Raw genomic sequence first — 12,586 nt, 5'->3', positions numbered from 1 at the left:
GTTCCAGTTACAATAAGCAAGAATTAACTGTACTTGCTTAGTTTAGAAATAGCTTTACTTCCATGGGATCAATTCTTTCCTGAGGAATCTGCTAGGTCCACAGTTTATTTCTCAGCTTTAAGTAATATAATAGTTCAAATACTGCTGTTTTAGAGGCCCTGTTTTGCTCTTTTTCTGTTGAGAAACTTTTTAATTTGCCATCAGTAATAGGAGCAAGTGTTAAGTCAGATAATTTACTTGCAGGTACCATTTTTTATTGGAGGAAAAGTCATGATTAGTCTGCACAAAGACGTCTTTGTAAATAAAGGATTATACAAAGCTCCTTTTCTACAATTCAGTTGTAAATTTCATATTCATATCCGTTTCATTTTGGCCTTTTGTGAATAGAACTTATATCAGTAAAGCAAATACATATGTACAATAGATACAAAGAAAATAGGACATGTTCATAATAAGTCATCACATCTACAGACTGATCTAAATATTCCATCCTCTTCAAAATAGCCTTTGATATAAAGAATGTAGTTGTATTAGTGATGTGCAGATTCATTCCCTGCAAAGAGTTTATCCTACGTGTCCCAGTATTCTTTAGCTTTTAAATAATCTATGTAAGTAGCCCTTTCTGCAGAGTACAACTTGCATTCAAAAAGGATATGTCCATTGTCTGGAGTTGGTGTAGACTTATTCACCCTAAGATACATTTCAGATAATAGACTATGTTCCAATAAGGAGGCATTTATATATTCCCATGGTTCTGTGCCATATGCGATCTTTGGAACTATTTTCCTGTTACATACCTTTATGAATGGAAATAGAGGACTCAAGTATCTATGGTTGGTGAGCTGCCTTATGGCATTTTTAAAGCTGTAGCTCTTAAAATGCAGGAGCCAGGAACCTGTTTCTGGAGAAAAAACTACTAAATTTAGATACAACTTAATCTCTATGTTCCCTATCCAAGCTCCAATTGGATCCACTTATTCCCCAAAACAACTACAGATAGTCCACAACTTACAATTGAGCCTAAAATTTCTGTTGAACAGGATAGTTTAGTGAGATTTGCTCCATTTTACCACCTTTCTTGCCAGTTAAGTGAATCATCGCAGTTAATTTAGTCATACCTGCCAGTTGCCAAGCATCCAAATTTTGATCACATGACCTTGATGATGCTACAAGTCAAAGGTGTGAAAAACAGTCATAAATCACTTTTTTCAGTGCCATTGTAACTTCAAATGATCATTAAACAAATGGTTCCACATTGAGAACTACCTGTACCTTAATTTTAGAATTGTTGTTCAGGTAGAGTGCACAATATGAAGAAAATCTGCACAGGCGGCTTCTCAACCCTATTCCTGAATATATGGCATCAATATTATGGCATCTGCGTAAAGCAGAATGTTTACATGTTAATTTTAGGCATATGCATATCCGTTGAATGGAGTTTGGGATATTGTTAATATACAGATTAAACAAAATGGGAGACAGTATACATCCTTGTCTGATCCTTTTATTGATATTAATTTTCTCTTAAGGAAGTATGTGTTCCTGTTTTGAGTATAATGCCTTAATTAAAGAGATGAGTCTGGGCTCAATGTTCAGATTCTTAAATTTCTTCCAAAGAAGGTCCGCCCATTTATTGAATTAAATGCTGCAGTAAGGTCTATAAAAGTTACAAAGAGTTCACTCCCTTTAGCTATATATTTTTCTATCAGATGACACAAAACAGAACAATTATGAATGGTAGAGTGACCAAACCTAAATCCAGTTTGCTCTTTGAGTAGCAAGTTCTTTTCAATTACCCAGTCCTCAATGTTGTATAAAAGGTATTTGGCAATTTGTTTTGTGAAAAACGAAGACCTATCTGCAACAGGCTCCAAATATACCCAATTTATTTTGCCAAAATTAAATGAACACAATAAGCCTTCGCACGACAAAAATATTTTTAGCCATATGAAAAATTGGACAGCAAATATCTGAGAACTGACACACACCCTGAGTTTTTAGCCTTACTATCCTTTGGTTGCTGTTGGTTATAAATAAATTATCCCAAACTTTTAATATATTTTGAAGGGACCAATTTCTCTCTAGGTTATTTTTAGGCTAGTTCCTCCATTTCAGATGATGCTGCACATGTCTCTACATTTCAGATCAATACCATGTGACATGAGTTCCTGAAAGTTTTAACTAGTAATTTTATTCATTGATAATCCAAGAGAAAGTTTAGCTTTGTCTCTTTTAAATTGCAACCTTTCATTTGTATATTTTATCTACTGTAAAAATAAACCTGTAATACATTTTTTGTCAGAATATAAATTGATAGGATCAAAATTTGATGTTAAAATGATGTTAAAATTTTGAAGTTAAAATTTGATAGTTTATAATGGCACTATCCCTTTTTTATAGTTGCCACACCACTGGCTTCTTCAGATAAACTGTATATTTGGGGATGGTGTTGCAATGAAAATTAAGGAAGGCTATCATCAATTTCAGGAAAAATTCAAGAAAGTATATAAGCAATTAGCATGGGGGGGGGGATTGTATTATTTTGGAACAAGGGACAGAAGAGCTAAGTTAGTTGAATTTTCAATGCATAAATTATTTCAGCTGATGACAAAATTTTGAGTAGCCACTGCTTTATGTTTTTTAAATGGTAATTTTTTAAACAAACATTTATTTAAGATTTCATGTTTCAGGGACCAGTAGTTAACTTTCAATTAGTTTCCCAAACTTTAGTCACTTCTGGTTATATAGTACACATAGAAGTAGATGCATAAGCCAACAGTTCAAATCTATATCAAAAAAGGCAAATGTTTAATTATACAACGTGTGTGTGTGTATTAAGGGAATTTACCAAGTATCACTCAATTCACCTGATCAAAAAAAGTTATGGTAAAAATAACTATCACATTTTACACCCACACCATGCAGATACACGCACACAGAGAGAAACAACTGTACACAAATTGGTTTTAGACATTAAAAAATGGTTTGCAATACCAAAGGAAAGCAAATAGACTGACTGTGAAGTTAGAAATCACACTATAATAACCAAATTATTTTTTAAAAAAAAATCACACTTTTTATAAAACAATGCAAACATGTTCAACAACAAAAGAAAAAAGCCTCAATAAACCCACAGTGCAAGACAAATGCAGTTTAATCTATTTCAGGCATCTCTCCCATAGTTTGTTTAGGAAATTTTCAGTGCAAAACTATCTTAAAAGTTCATTTGTAACAGGTGTAAAATTATTTTGGAAATGCACGGCATCTACTTTTGTCTTATATACATATTTTCGCATAGGCACTATTATAGTCATTCCTGCATTAGGACTCCTTGGAAGAATTCACCAAACAGCATACTACCCACGTGATATATGGAGATTCTTGATTGTTTTTAAATAATTCAAGAAATACACACACGCACACACTACCACTATGGATAAAAACTCAGTAAACCATCTTAAGACACAAAAATAGTGATTGCAAAAAAAAAAAATATTAAGGTTTTAAGTAAAGCAAAATAAAATTTCACACATTCAAGTTTCACAAGTTTTTTTTGAGATGAAAAGTTTTGGATTGGAAGCATATCAAAAATAAGTCTACTGATTTGAGAGTCCTTAGACTCAACACATATGCTATGCTATACAGTGTATTTGGTGCATCATTCGCTATCAGGTATGAAATAACCACAGTATCTTCACTATAGCTTCTTTTCTTCTCTATCACAAACTTAAATCTTTATGAGAAAAATAAAACTCAAACAAAAAGACACTTTTCATGTTTAAAACAATCGTATTTAGAAATTAAATAAAGCAAAATTAGTTTTTATCAATTACCAAGTTATAATACCTAAACACTTAAATTTCTGAAAGGCCCCACATCTTTCCTTTGACAAAACAAAAAGAATATTCTGATCTTTAATAAAAGCAAAAATATAAGCCTTGAGCATATATCTCAGCATTTATATGCATGCTGAATGTCTAGATTTTGTTAGCTAAGACATCTGTAGCCCTCGATGACTATCTCCCATATTTGACCTTCTCCTCTCATTCCGATATGGCCTCCCTCTGAAATTGCGGTGATAATGCGAACCTTCCCCTCTATTTCCAGTAGGCAACCCTTTCCATGGTTCCTCGTTTTTTGGATGCTGATAGCCTCCTCTCCCAGGTAGATAGCTCCTTTCACTTCTAGGTCTTCTACCACCACCATAAGTTTGATTATAAAATTGTTTTGATCGGCCACTTCTAAGCATATCAGATACTTCATGCTCATCTTCAGAGCTCTCTTCCCTTGCCCTTGGTACTCTACTTTCCTCCCCACTTGCTGATATAAATGTATTAGACTTGTTACCCTTTTCTTTATGGCCAAGAACATTTTTAAATTCTGATTTTGAAGTTGATGTTTGTCTCTTGATGTCCTGCGTTTCTGTGGGAGGGAGGTTTTGGAGTAGAGATTTTGTTTGGGTAGCAGGTGGGATAGCAGGACTGGTCTGCTGATCCTTAGGCACTCGGGCTGAGGTTTTATTTAGGATATTACATTCATTCTTGATGGCAGTTTTAGGGAGAGTTATGCCTTGGAGACTTCTTTCACCCTTGGTTTTCTGAAGTGGCTCGGCACATTCAGCAACTGGAACTGAGGACGTTTCCTCTACAGGCAAGACCATATCACCTCTCTTGGCCTCCTGTGGGACAACTTGCCTCAATCCAGAATTTTCAATATAACCTGGAACAGGATATCCATACCAAAATTGAGGGAAAACTGATGTAAGTGGTACAGAACCTAAAAATGGATTCTGCCCAAATGGAGGTTGTGCAAATATATTTTTGCCTCCTAGGGACTCCTCATAACCAGCATCTAATGCTTGTGCTGGATTCTCAGACTCTACGCAGACAAGTCCTTGACTTTCAGGCACTTGGGTAGCATGTATAAACAGGGGTATTGGTGAAGACATATTATCAGTCTGCAGACTTTGTCCATCCATTCTGATGTCATTTGGTACATGGAATGATCCATCTATTTGTTCATTTTCATTCTGAGTTAAAGGTATCTCCTGCATCCAAGGATGATGAGAATACATTGCAACTGGCACCTTTGGGTACATTCTACAGGCATTCAGGTAAGCTTGATGTAGAGGGTACAAATAGGAGTGTGGCGCCCACATGGGACAACTGTATGCCTGAAGAAATGCAACAAAGACAATTTTCATTACATTTTAAAAGTAGATTAGGTCAGATTATTATTTTACAAATTATTACATTTTAATGCATTGTTTTATTCCATGCATAAAATAATTGTTCTGGGCTGAAGATGTGGTCTTATAAATAATTACTAGTACTCTTTATATTTATTACAAATATACCAACTATTAAGAAAAGCATCAAAAATCCAATAGCACATGGTCTGAATGGGCACACATGCAGAAAAGCCATGGGAGCTATGCTGAGAAGATCAATCACTCTTTTTATTGTAATATATATTGGAAAACTTTAATTTAGTAAGCCAGAAGTAGAACAAAATCTTGGGACGTTTTTGTAGAATGCTGGCAAGCTCTTCTGTAGAGCCAGTTTGGTATAGTGGTTAAGGTATTGTCCTAGAAACCAAGAGACTGTTCTATACCTCCTTTAGGCATGAAAGCTGACTGGTGACTTTGTGATAATCAGTCCTTCTTAGCCCAATTAATCTCTCTGAGTTATGTGGACAAAATAGAAGGCAGGAGTATTAAATATGTTCACAACCTTGGGTTTATAGTGAGATTATAATAATTAGTTTGCCATACCCTCAGCTAATTATTCTAATATTACCGTTTTTAAACAATACTTTAAAAATCATTCGGCTTTTCACACAATTTTACAGAACAGAGAATGTTGACAGTTACCTTTACACCAAGATTGAAGAAAAATCTGAGGATATTTTTATCTTCATGAAAAGAAACAAAAATATTGTTCAGTTTATGTATATAAAAACATAGAAATTCAGCAATCAAAATGTGTTCATATTTCTAAAGCTTTAATTATATTGTGATGTGTTATCATCAATACATTATAGAAAAAAATAAAGAATTAACACAACTCTTCAAAAATAACATGATCTTTTATATAAAATAATCACAGTATAATTTATGTTTCTATAGTATTTTTAAATAAAGGCATGGGAGATATGAAGAGTTAAGCACTCACAAATAGCAACAATCTTGTACACATCACTGATGGAAAGTGCTTTGATTCTTTTCACAAACTCCAGAATATATCTTTTCTTAATATTATACATAATGGTTCCAGATCCCATATTGTCCATCATTGTTTCATTTGTAAAGTATATTGTTTTCTAGATCAAGCTGATCATATATTGCTAGAAGTGGAATGTACCCTAAACTTACTTACAAGGATTGATCTCCACTGTATGCTCATTACTGTAACAGTTGGAGTAAAGGAAGAAGACATTAAGGATAAACTAATAAAGTTTAGTAGCTTGGAATATAGCATGTTAATTTTTTTCTCTAGTAGTTTTACTTAGACTTTTGGTGATCTAATCTATCCAATAAAATACACATCACTTAAATGTTTAGCTGCTCTCCACTCCTTATTTATAAATACTTAGGAAGTAAATTATCATCAGAATTCTATTGTCCAACTTGTTTCAACTACCAAATGAAAATTTAGCTTTTCTCAACTAACGTTTATTCTTATGTTAAACTGTAAAAATAGATAACAGGATGAGACAACTTCCTTCCTAGAATAGCCATCCTCTTCATGCTTGTTCCACTTTTATGGAGTTTTATATATACAGCATGGAGAGCACTTGCCTATAAAGATGCCAAAAGTCAGAAATGACTGAGTAGTTGAAACTACTAAAAAATATACAGCATTTCCTACTGCTGTCAACACACACACACACATCTTCATTTGATAAGGAAGGGACATCTCTCTTACCATTTGGTAGATCTTCTCCTGTACCACACAAAGAATATGAAGGAGTAATAACTCGTTCCCCCTTTTCATTAATTGGGAATCCAGGGTACAAGGGATCCTGATAAAGATTCAGTGTTTGAGGCATAGGTATTAAAGGCTGATTAACTGTTTGGAGTGTTACTGGAATGGCAGCAACTGGACTGGAGGTTGCCTGACTCAGAGTTGAATCTAATCCAGGGGTTGCAGTGGACACAGGAATTTGGGATGGAACACCTAAGACATGAACAAAGAGAAACACAAACTAACATCAATCTAAGCATCTGGGAGAGATCATTCGTGGTTTCGGGGTGAGGTATCAGCAATATGCTGATGATACCCAGTTGTACATCTCCACCCCTGACCAACCTAGGGATGCTCTTTCCATGATGTCGAAATGCCTGGAGGGGGTGCAGGTCTGGATGGGTAGGAACAGGCTCAGACTCAACCCCTCCAAGATGGAGTGGCTGTGGATGCCTGCATCCTCTGATCTAGTGGCCCCATCACTTGTGATGGGAGGCGAGTTGCTTACTCTCTCAGAAAGGGTTCGCAATCTTGGCGTCCTCCTGGATTCACAGCTGTCACTAGCTGACCATGTGACGGCCGTGATTGGGGAGGCCTTTGCGCAGGTTCGCCTTGTGTGCCAATTGCGCCCTTTCCTAGAAGAGATGCCCTTCGTACAGTCACCCACGCTCTTGTCATCTCTCACCTGGATTACTGCAATGCCCTCTACATGAGGCTGCCCTTGGGGTGCATCCGGAGGCTCCAGCTGGTCCAAAATGCAGCTGCGCGGGTTGTTACGGGAGTTTCCCATTACTCCTGTGTTACACCTCTCCTGCACGAGCTGCACTGGTTACCAGTGATCCTCCGGATCCGCTTCAAGGTGCTGGTGCTTACCTATAAAGCCCTTCATGGCATGGGCCCGGGATACTTGAAGGAGCACCTACTGCCTGCCTCTCACCGACCAGCGCGCTCACATAGGGCAGCCCTCCTCGGGGTGCTGTCGACCAAGCAATGTCGGCTGATGGCGCCCAGGATGAGGGCGTTCTCGGTGAGCGCGCTGACCCTCTGGAATGCCTTACCCACCGAGCTCCGAACGGCTCCTGACCTCCGCTCCTTCTGCAAGGACCTAAAGACGTGGCTTTTTAAACAACTCATCTGATCTGCGGGGTGTTTTTAGTTGGTTTTAATATGGGTTTTAAATTGTGGGATTTTAATTATGCTAAATTAATTATATTTTTATTGTCCTTCGGTTTTTAACCTTTTGTGAGCCGCCCTGAGTCCTTCGGGAGAAGGGCGGCATATAAATTTAAATAAATAAATAAATAAATAAATAAATAAATAAATAAATAAATAAATAAATAAATAAATAAATAAATAAATAAATAAATAAATAAGCAAGCAAGCAAGCAAGCAAGCAAGCAAGCAAGCAAGCAAGCAAGCAAGCAAGCAACTGAAAAGAGAATATATTGTTCTCAAATTGTCCAAGGCAGGCAGAGAAAAGTACAAATTCAATCAAAGCTATTACTGAAGTCCCCAAGAATCAGAATGTTGGCAGAGCAGAGGGTGAAATGAAGTATAGCATGGGCAATACTTGGATTTTTCAGCTGTTAAATATTATGGCCTTTATGGATAATAATTTCTGACTTACTTTTATGGTTACTTTTATTATATGAATGCATGTGGAATGCAGAAATATATATAACTAAATGAATAAGAAATCCCAATATTAAGAAAACTTACACACTTAATACATACACACACACACATGGACATGTAACTTTAATTTGGCCTCTGAATATTGAATATTGGTTAGTATAAAAGTACTAACAATCTTCTATTGCAAAACCAGTTTGGGACTAAAAGGCTTTTCCTCTTGCAAACCTGTTAATCCATAGTCCGTTGATTCACTTGACCAAGCTGGCACAACAACTGGTGCAGAAGGCACAGTGGGAGGCAAATGAATTTCAGGAGCAGTTGAAGATGGGGTAGCATTTATACCTGATAAAGGTTCCTGTAAAAATAATATGGACTTTTAACGTTTTTTAATCATTTAATATATTTTAAATGAAAACAATCTAATTCAGTTTTAAAATCTGAAAATTAATTTTGCAAATTTTATAGCCCAATTCTTTCTTTAGTCTCTTTGAGTTGAACCAGTCTTGCCTTCTTGGAAGTATGCAGGGAACATGGACCAAAGTATACTTCACGCAAAATATCATTGACAACATTTGCATTCCATGATCAGTTGCATATACAACATCCTTACTGTAAGGCAAATTAACAGTACACATTACACAGTCCTACCATCTTTAGTGAGGGCAACTCAGTTTGAAGTAGCTTAATATTCACTCTCCCTTCCTCCATGCTTCATTGCTCCACAAGAAAAATATAAAACAAGAATTCTATTTGATTAGATCAGAATATATTTTCCAGCATCCAGCCAATTCCTTGAAAATGTACATGTAGCAGGAAAGAAATAAACCTTCACTATTACTATCCTTGAACAAGGTGATTGTATAAAGCTATAATAAACTGGCTTTCAGACTGAACTGAGAGCAGACCAGGTTAGTTGCTCTGCTTAACTGACTCCAAAGGCTTTCACACCGAACAGTGCTGAATTTGTCAAATGTCAGAAATCCAATAAAGCTACAAGGCTGACAAACGCCTGATGTTGTGGATCTTGGTACCTTTCATTAGACATACTGAATATCCTTAATCAAGACACATATCTTTAGTGAACAATTCACATTCTACAGATTCTAGTAATTCTGACAGGACTGTTGGCAATATATTTTTAATGGATTGTATTCAAGTTTCCAACAAAAGAAATATGAATTTTAGCAATTTGCTTAAAACTCAAGATTTGAGACAAACTTCAAGTAACGTAATCTTTCCCTTGAAACGACCACACAAATTTAAACATACATCTCTTACCTGCTCAATTGGCAGTGAATGAATATTTCCATTGCTTGAGGGAGATGATATACTTGCAACAGCTACATCCTCCTTCGTGTCCTGCAAATTAAAAAGGAACACTTGATGGTATCCATTTTGCAAAAGAAGAAAATGATCAGGATGCATCATAGTGCAACAGGCTTACCATTCTGGGATCCAGCTTCTGATCTGCAAGAATCTGCTCAAGATTAGACACTGCAATAATGTGTAAGAAAGCAGCAAAATTAATGAAATCACAGAATATCAGAAAGCAGATATTGCAACTTTCAGGTGTTATGAACTTCTATATCATCTCTAGCCAATATAACCAACAACACAGGAACCTGAAATCTAATAATCTAGATGGCATAGGTTTATTCATCCATGCTCTGAAAATACACCAAGATTTTAGGGTCTCCAAACCCTCCAGTTTGTGCTATTCTTTTACTATGTTATTTCCTTTATTGAACAATATATTAATCTCTTTAATATGAAAATATATTGGTCGTCAATCCAAAGAAAGCCCAATATCTGCCTTTGTTCATACCTTTCTCATCCTTTGCATCTTTATTTTTTGCCACCTGTTCTTCCTTCATGTTGCCGATTCTTCTCCCATTAGGAACTTGGGATGTTTGCCACGCAGAGGTCTCAATAGTCTGTGTAGCTACTTGAGACACTGGTGTATTCTGAAATAATTGAATATGAACCTGAGAGAGCTCCTAATTTTATATGAAAGTCCTGGTCACAAGAGCCACGAAGTGCTTTTAATCAAAATTTAGGTTAATATGTTCCCATAATAAGTTTACCAAACTTCCCAGTAAGATGAGGTAATCTTAGCAAAATTAATTCTGAGTCTTCACTGTTTTTTTTTCTTATGAAAAATAACAGGATTCCTCAGATGTTGTGTCCTAATAATAGTGCTAAGAATGGCAGGCTTAAAAATTATCTTCTTGCTTTAATTTATATATTATTAAAACTCTCCAGTCTGTTTGTCACCTTCATTTGGGTGAAATGGTGCATCATAAGGCAACAATTTTTGAATCAAGGTATCTTAAAAGGAATAAGTTAAAGAATGATTCCAAAATCTGTGACCCATTAGTCCCATAGGATTGAAATTTAAAGGGTCTTCAGATTGGGCAAAGTTGTGGCTGCTGCAGCACTGCCACATCACCGTCACATGATCATGGTTTCCAACACTCCCCGCCAGCTTCCCACAAGCAAAATCAATGGGAAAGCCAGCAGAAAGTCAGAACTTGCTCTAACTCTCACTACTTACTACTTGCCCGTAATCACTGATTATCTATTTAGGTAAGGAAACATCTCTGAAATAATGACCCAAGAAATGATGGATCATCTAGTTAAAATCCAAGTCAGGTAATCTTTTCCAAAGTGAGAATGAATTATTGAACATACATTCTCAAAATGAGTAACTGTTCCTTTTGAACGTCCTGGTATCGAGTCCCAATCCAAATCATTTATTCCTGTTCTGAATATATAAACTCAAAGTCTAATTATCTGCACAATGGTCAAGTTCTGAAGAGCTACAATTTGAAGTGCTTTTCTTTCTTAGCCTAGCAAACATTCTGCATCACAAAAGTCCCTCTGATTTTTAAAGCCAGAATGAGGAACATGTGGAAATACTATTTATTAAACAAAAATACTACTTGAACAGACAAATACCATGAAATTCTGAATGTGTCCAGCCTATGAACAAAACCAGGAAGACTAGGTTGTGGGCTATGTTCCTTTACTGTATTTAACTTCATTGTAATGAATATCTGAAAACTAATTTCTGCTCAAATTAAGGGACCAGTTGAATCTAGTGAATTATTAATATTATAGTGTAAGATTTTTCTTTGTCTCTATAGTAGAACGTATTAGTGTATGTATTCCTTGAATAGCAGTATACCTATCCAATCTCCTTTGTGTTTCTTAACCAAGAAACAATGATAATATTTAACGGCAGGCCCATTTCTAGTTTTAGAAATGCAGAGTATATTGTTGCCAGCACCCTTCTCGCTTATCTGTCTGATTATCAAACTGATATCTCAATGTCCACTGGATCTGTCTAAGAGCCAGCACTGTTAATAACGGCACCAAGTCTTAACATGGATATTAAAGATGAGTGTAAAGTCATTAATAAGGGAGAGCTGTCCAGTATAGTTACATAAGCTGTGCAGCTCTTAGATGCACTGGCCTCCAATATGTATCTAATTAAGTCGGATGCTGGTGCCAACACTGTCTGAAGGACTCCCATGTTTTTTTTTGGGGGGGGGGACTTTTTAGAATTTGGTTTATCTTATTAAGACATCTTAGGATTGGTACAGGTCTGTACTATTTAAGTGCCATAGTATATAACAGATTCAGCTGACAAAGCAAAACATATCAGGTAATATTTCAGTTGTGAGAAAGACAGACTGTCTCTTTCAGTATTCACTGGAACAGAATAATAATGTACTGTAGTCCAGAATACATACAGCCCAATGGCACACCCAGCACACATACCAAAAGTGCAGGGAAAGCTTCTTCATCCTGGAACTGGATTTCATAAAGTGAATTAACTTCATCTATAGCTTGTTTCTCTTTATGTTCCTCTGGAGAAAGACCAACATTACAATTCTTGTTTCGGTGGTCCAATTCTTGCACAGTCTCACAATCTGTTTTTCTGGGGGGGAAATTACATCTATTAAAACTGCAACAGTTTCATC

At 36.1% G+C, this 12,586-nt stretch overlaps 1 protein-coding gene across 1 annotated transcript in view; it reads right to left on the bottom strand.

Annotated features, from left to right (window-relative positions):
- Nucleotides 1-239: 239 nt before the first annotated feature.
- OTUD4 (OTU deubiquitinase 4) overlaps nucleotides 240-12,586 on the bottom strand; it is a 36,313-nt gene continuing 23,966 nt past the window's right edge. The window contains exons 14-21 of the mRNA XM_034401399.3: nucleotides 12,384-12,543; nucleotides 10,426-10,564; nucleotides 10,045-10,094; nucleotides 9,879-9,959; nucleotides 8,826-8,955; nucleotides 6,927-7,178; nucleotides 5,873-5,913; nucleotides 240-5,173 (exon numbers count right to left, since the gene is read on the bottom strand). Of these exons, the coding sequence (XP_034257290.2) occupies nucleotides 3,992-5,173; nucleotides 5,873-5,913; nucleotides 6,927-7,178; nucleotides 8,826-8,955; nucleotides 9,879-9,959; nucleotides 10,045-10,094; nucleotides 10,426-10,564; nucleotides 12,384-12,543 (2,035 nt within the window). The 3' untranslated portion in view covers nucleotides 240-3,991. The remainder of the gene's footprint in view (nucleotides 5,174-5,872; nucleotides 5,914-6,926; nucleotides 7,179-8,825; nucleotides 8,956-9,878; nucleotides 9,960-10,044; nucleotides 10,095-10,425; nucleotides 10,565-12,383; nucleotides 12,544-12,586) is intronic.

The sequence above is a fragment of the Pantherophis guttatus genome, chromosome 8 (assembly GCF_059756535.1).
Source record: "Pantherophis guttatus breed Tessera chromosome 8, ASM5975653v1, whole genome shotgun sequence".
Taxonomy (NCBI): domain Eukaryota; kingdom Metazoa; phylum Chordata; class Lepidosauria; order Squamata; family Colubridae; genus Pantherophis; species Pantherophis guttatus.
Note: the sequence above shows the minus strand (reverse complement) of the source record. Positions and strands in the feature narration are given on the sequence as shown.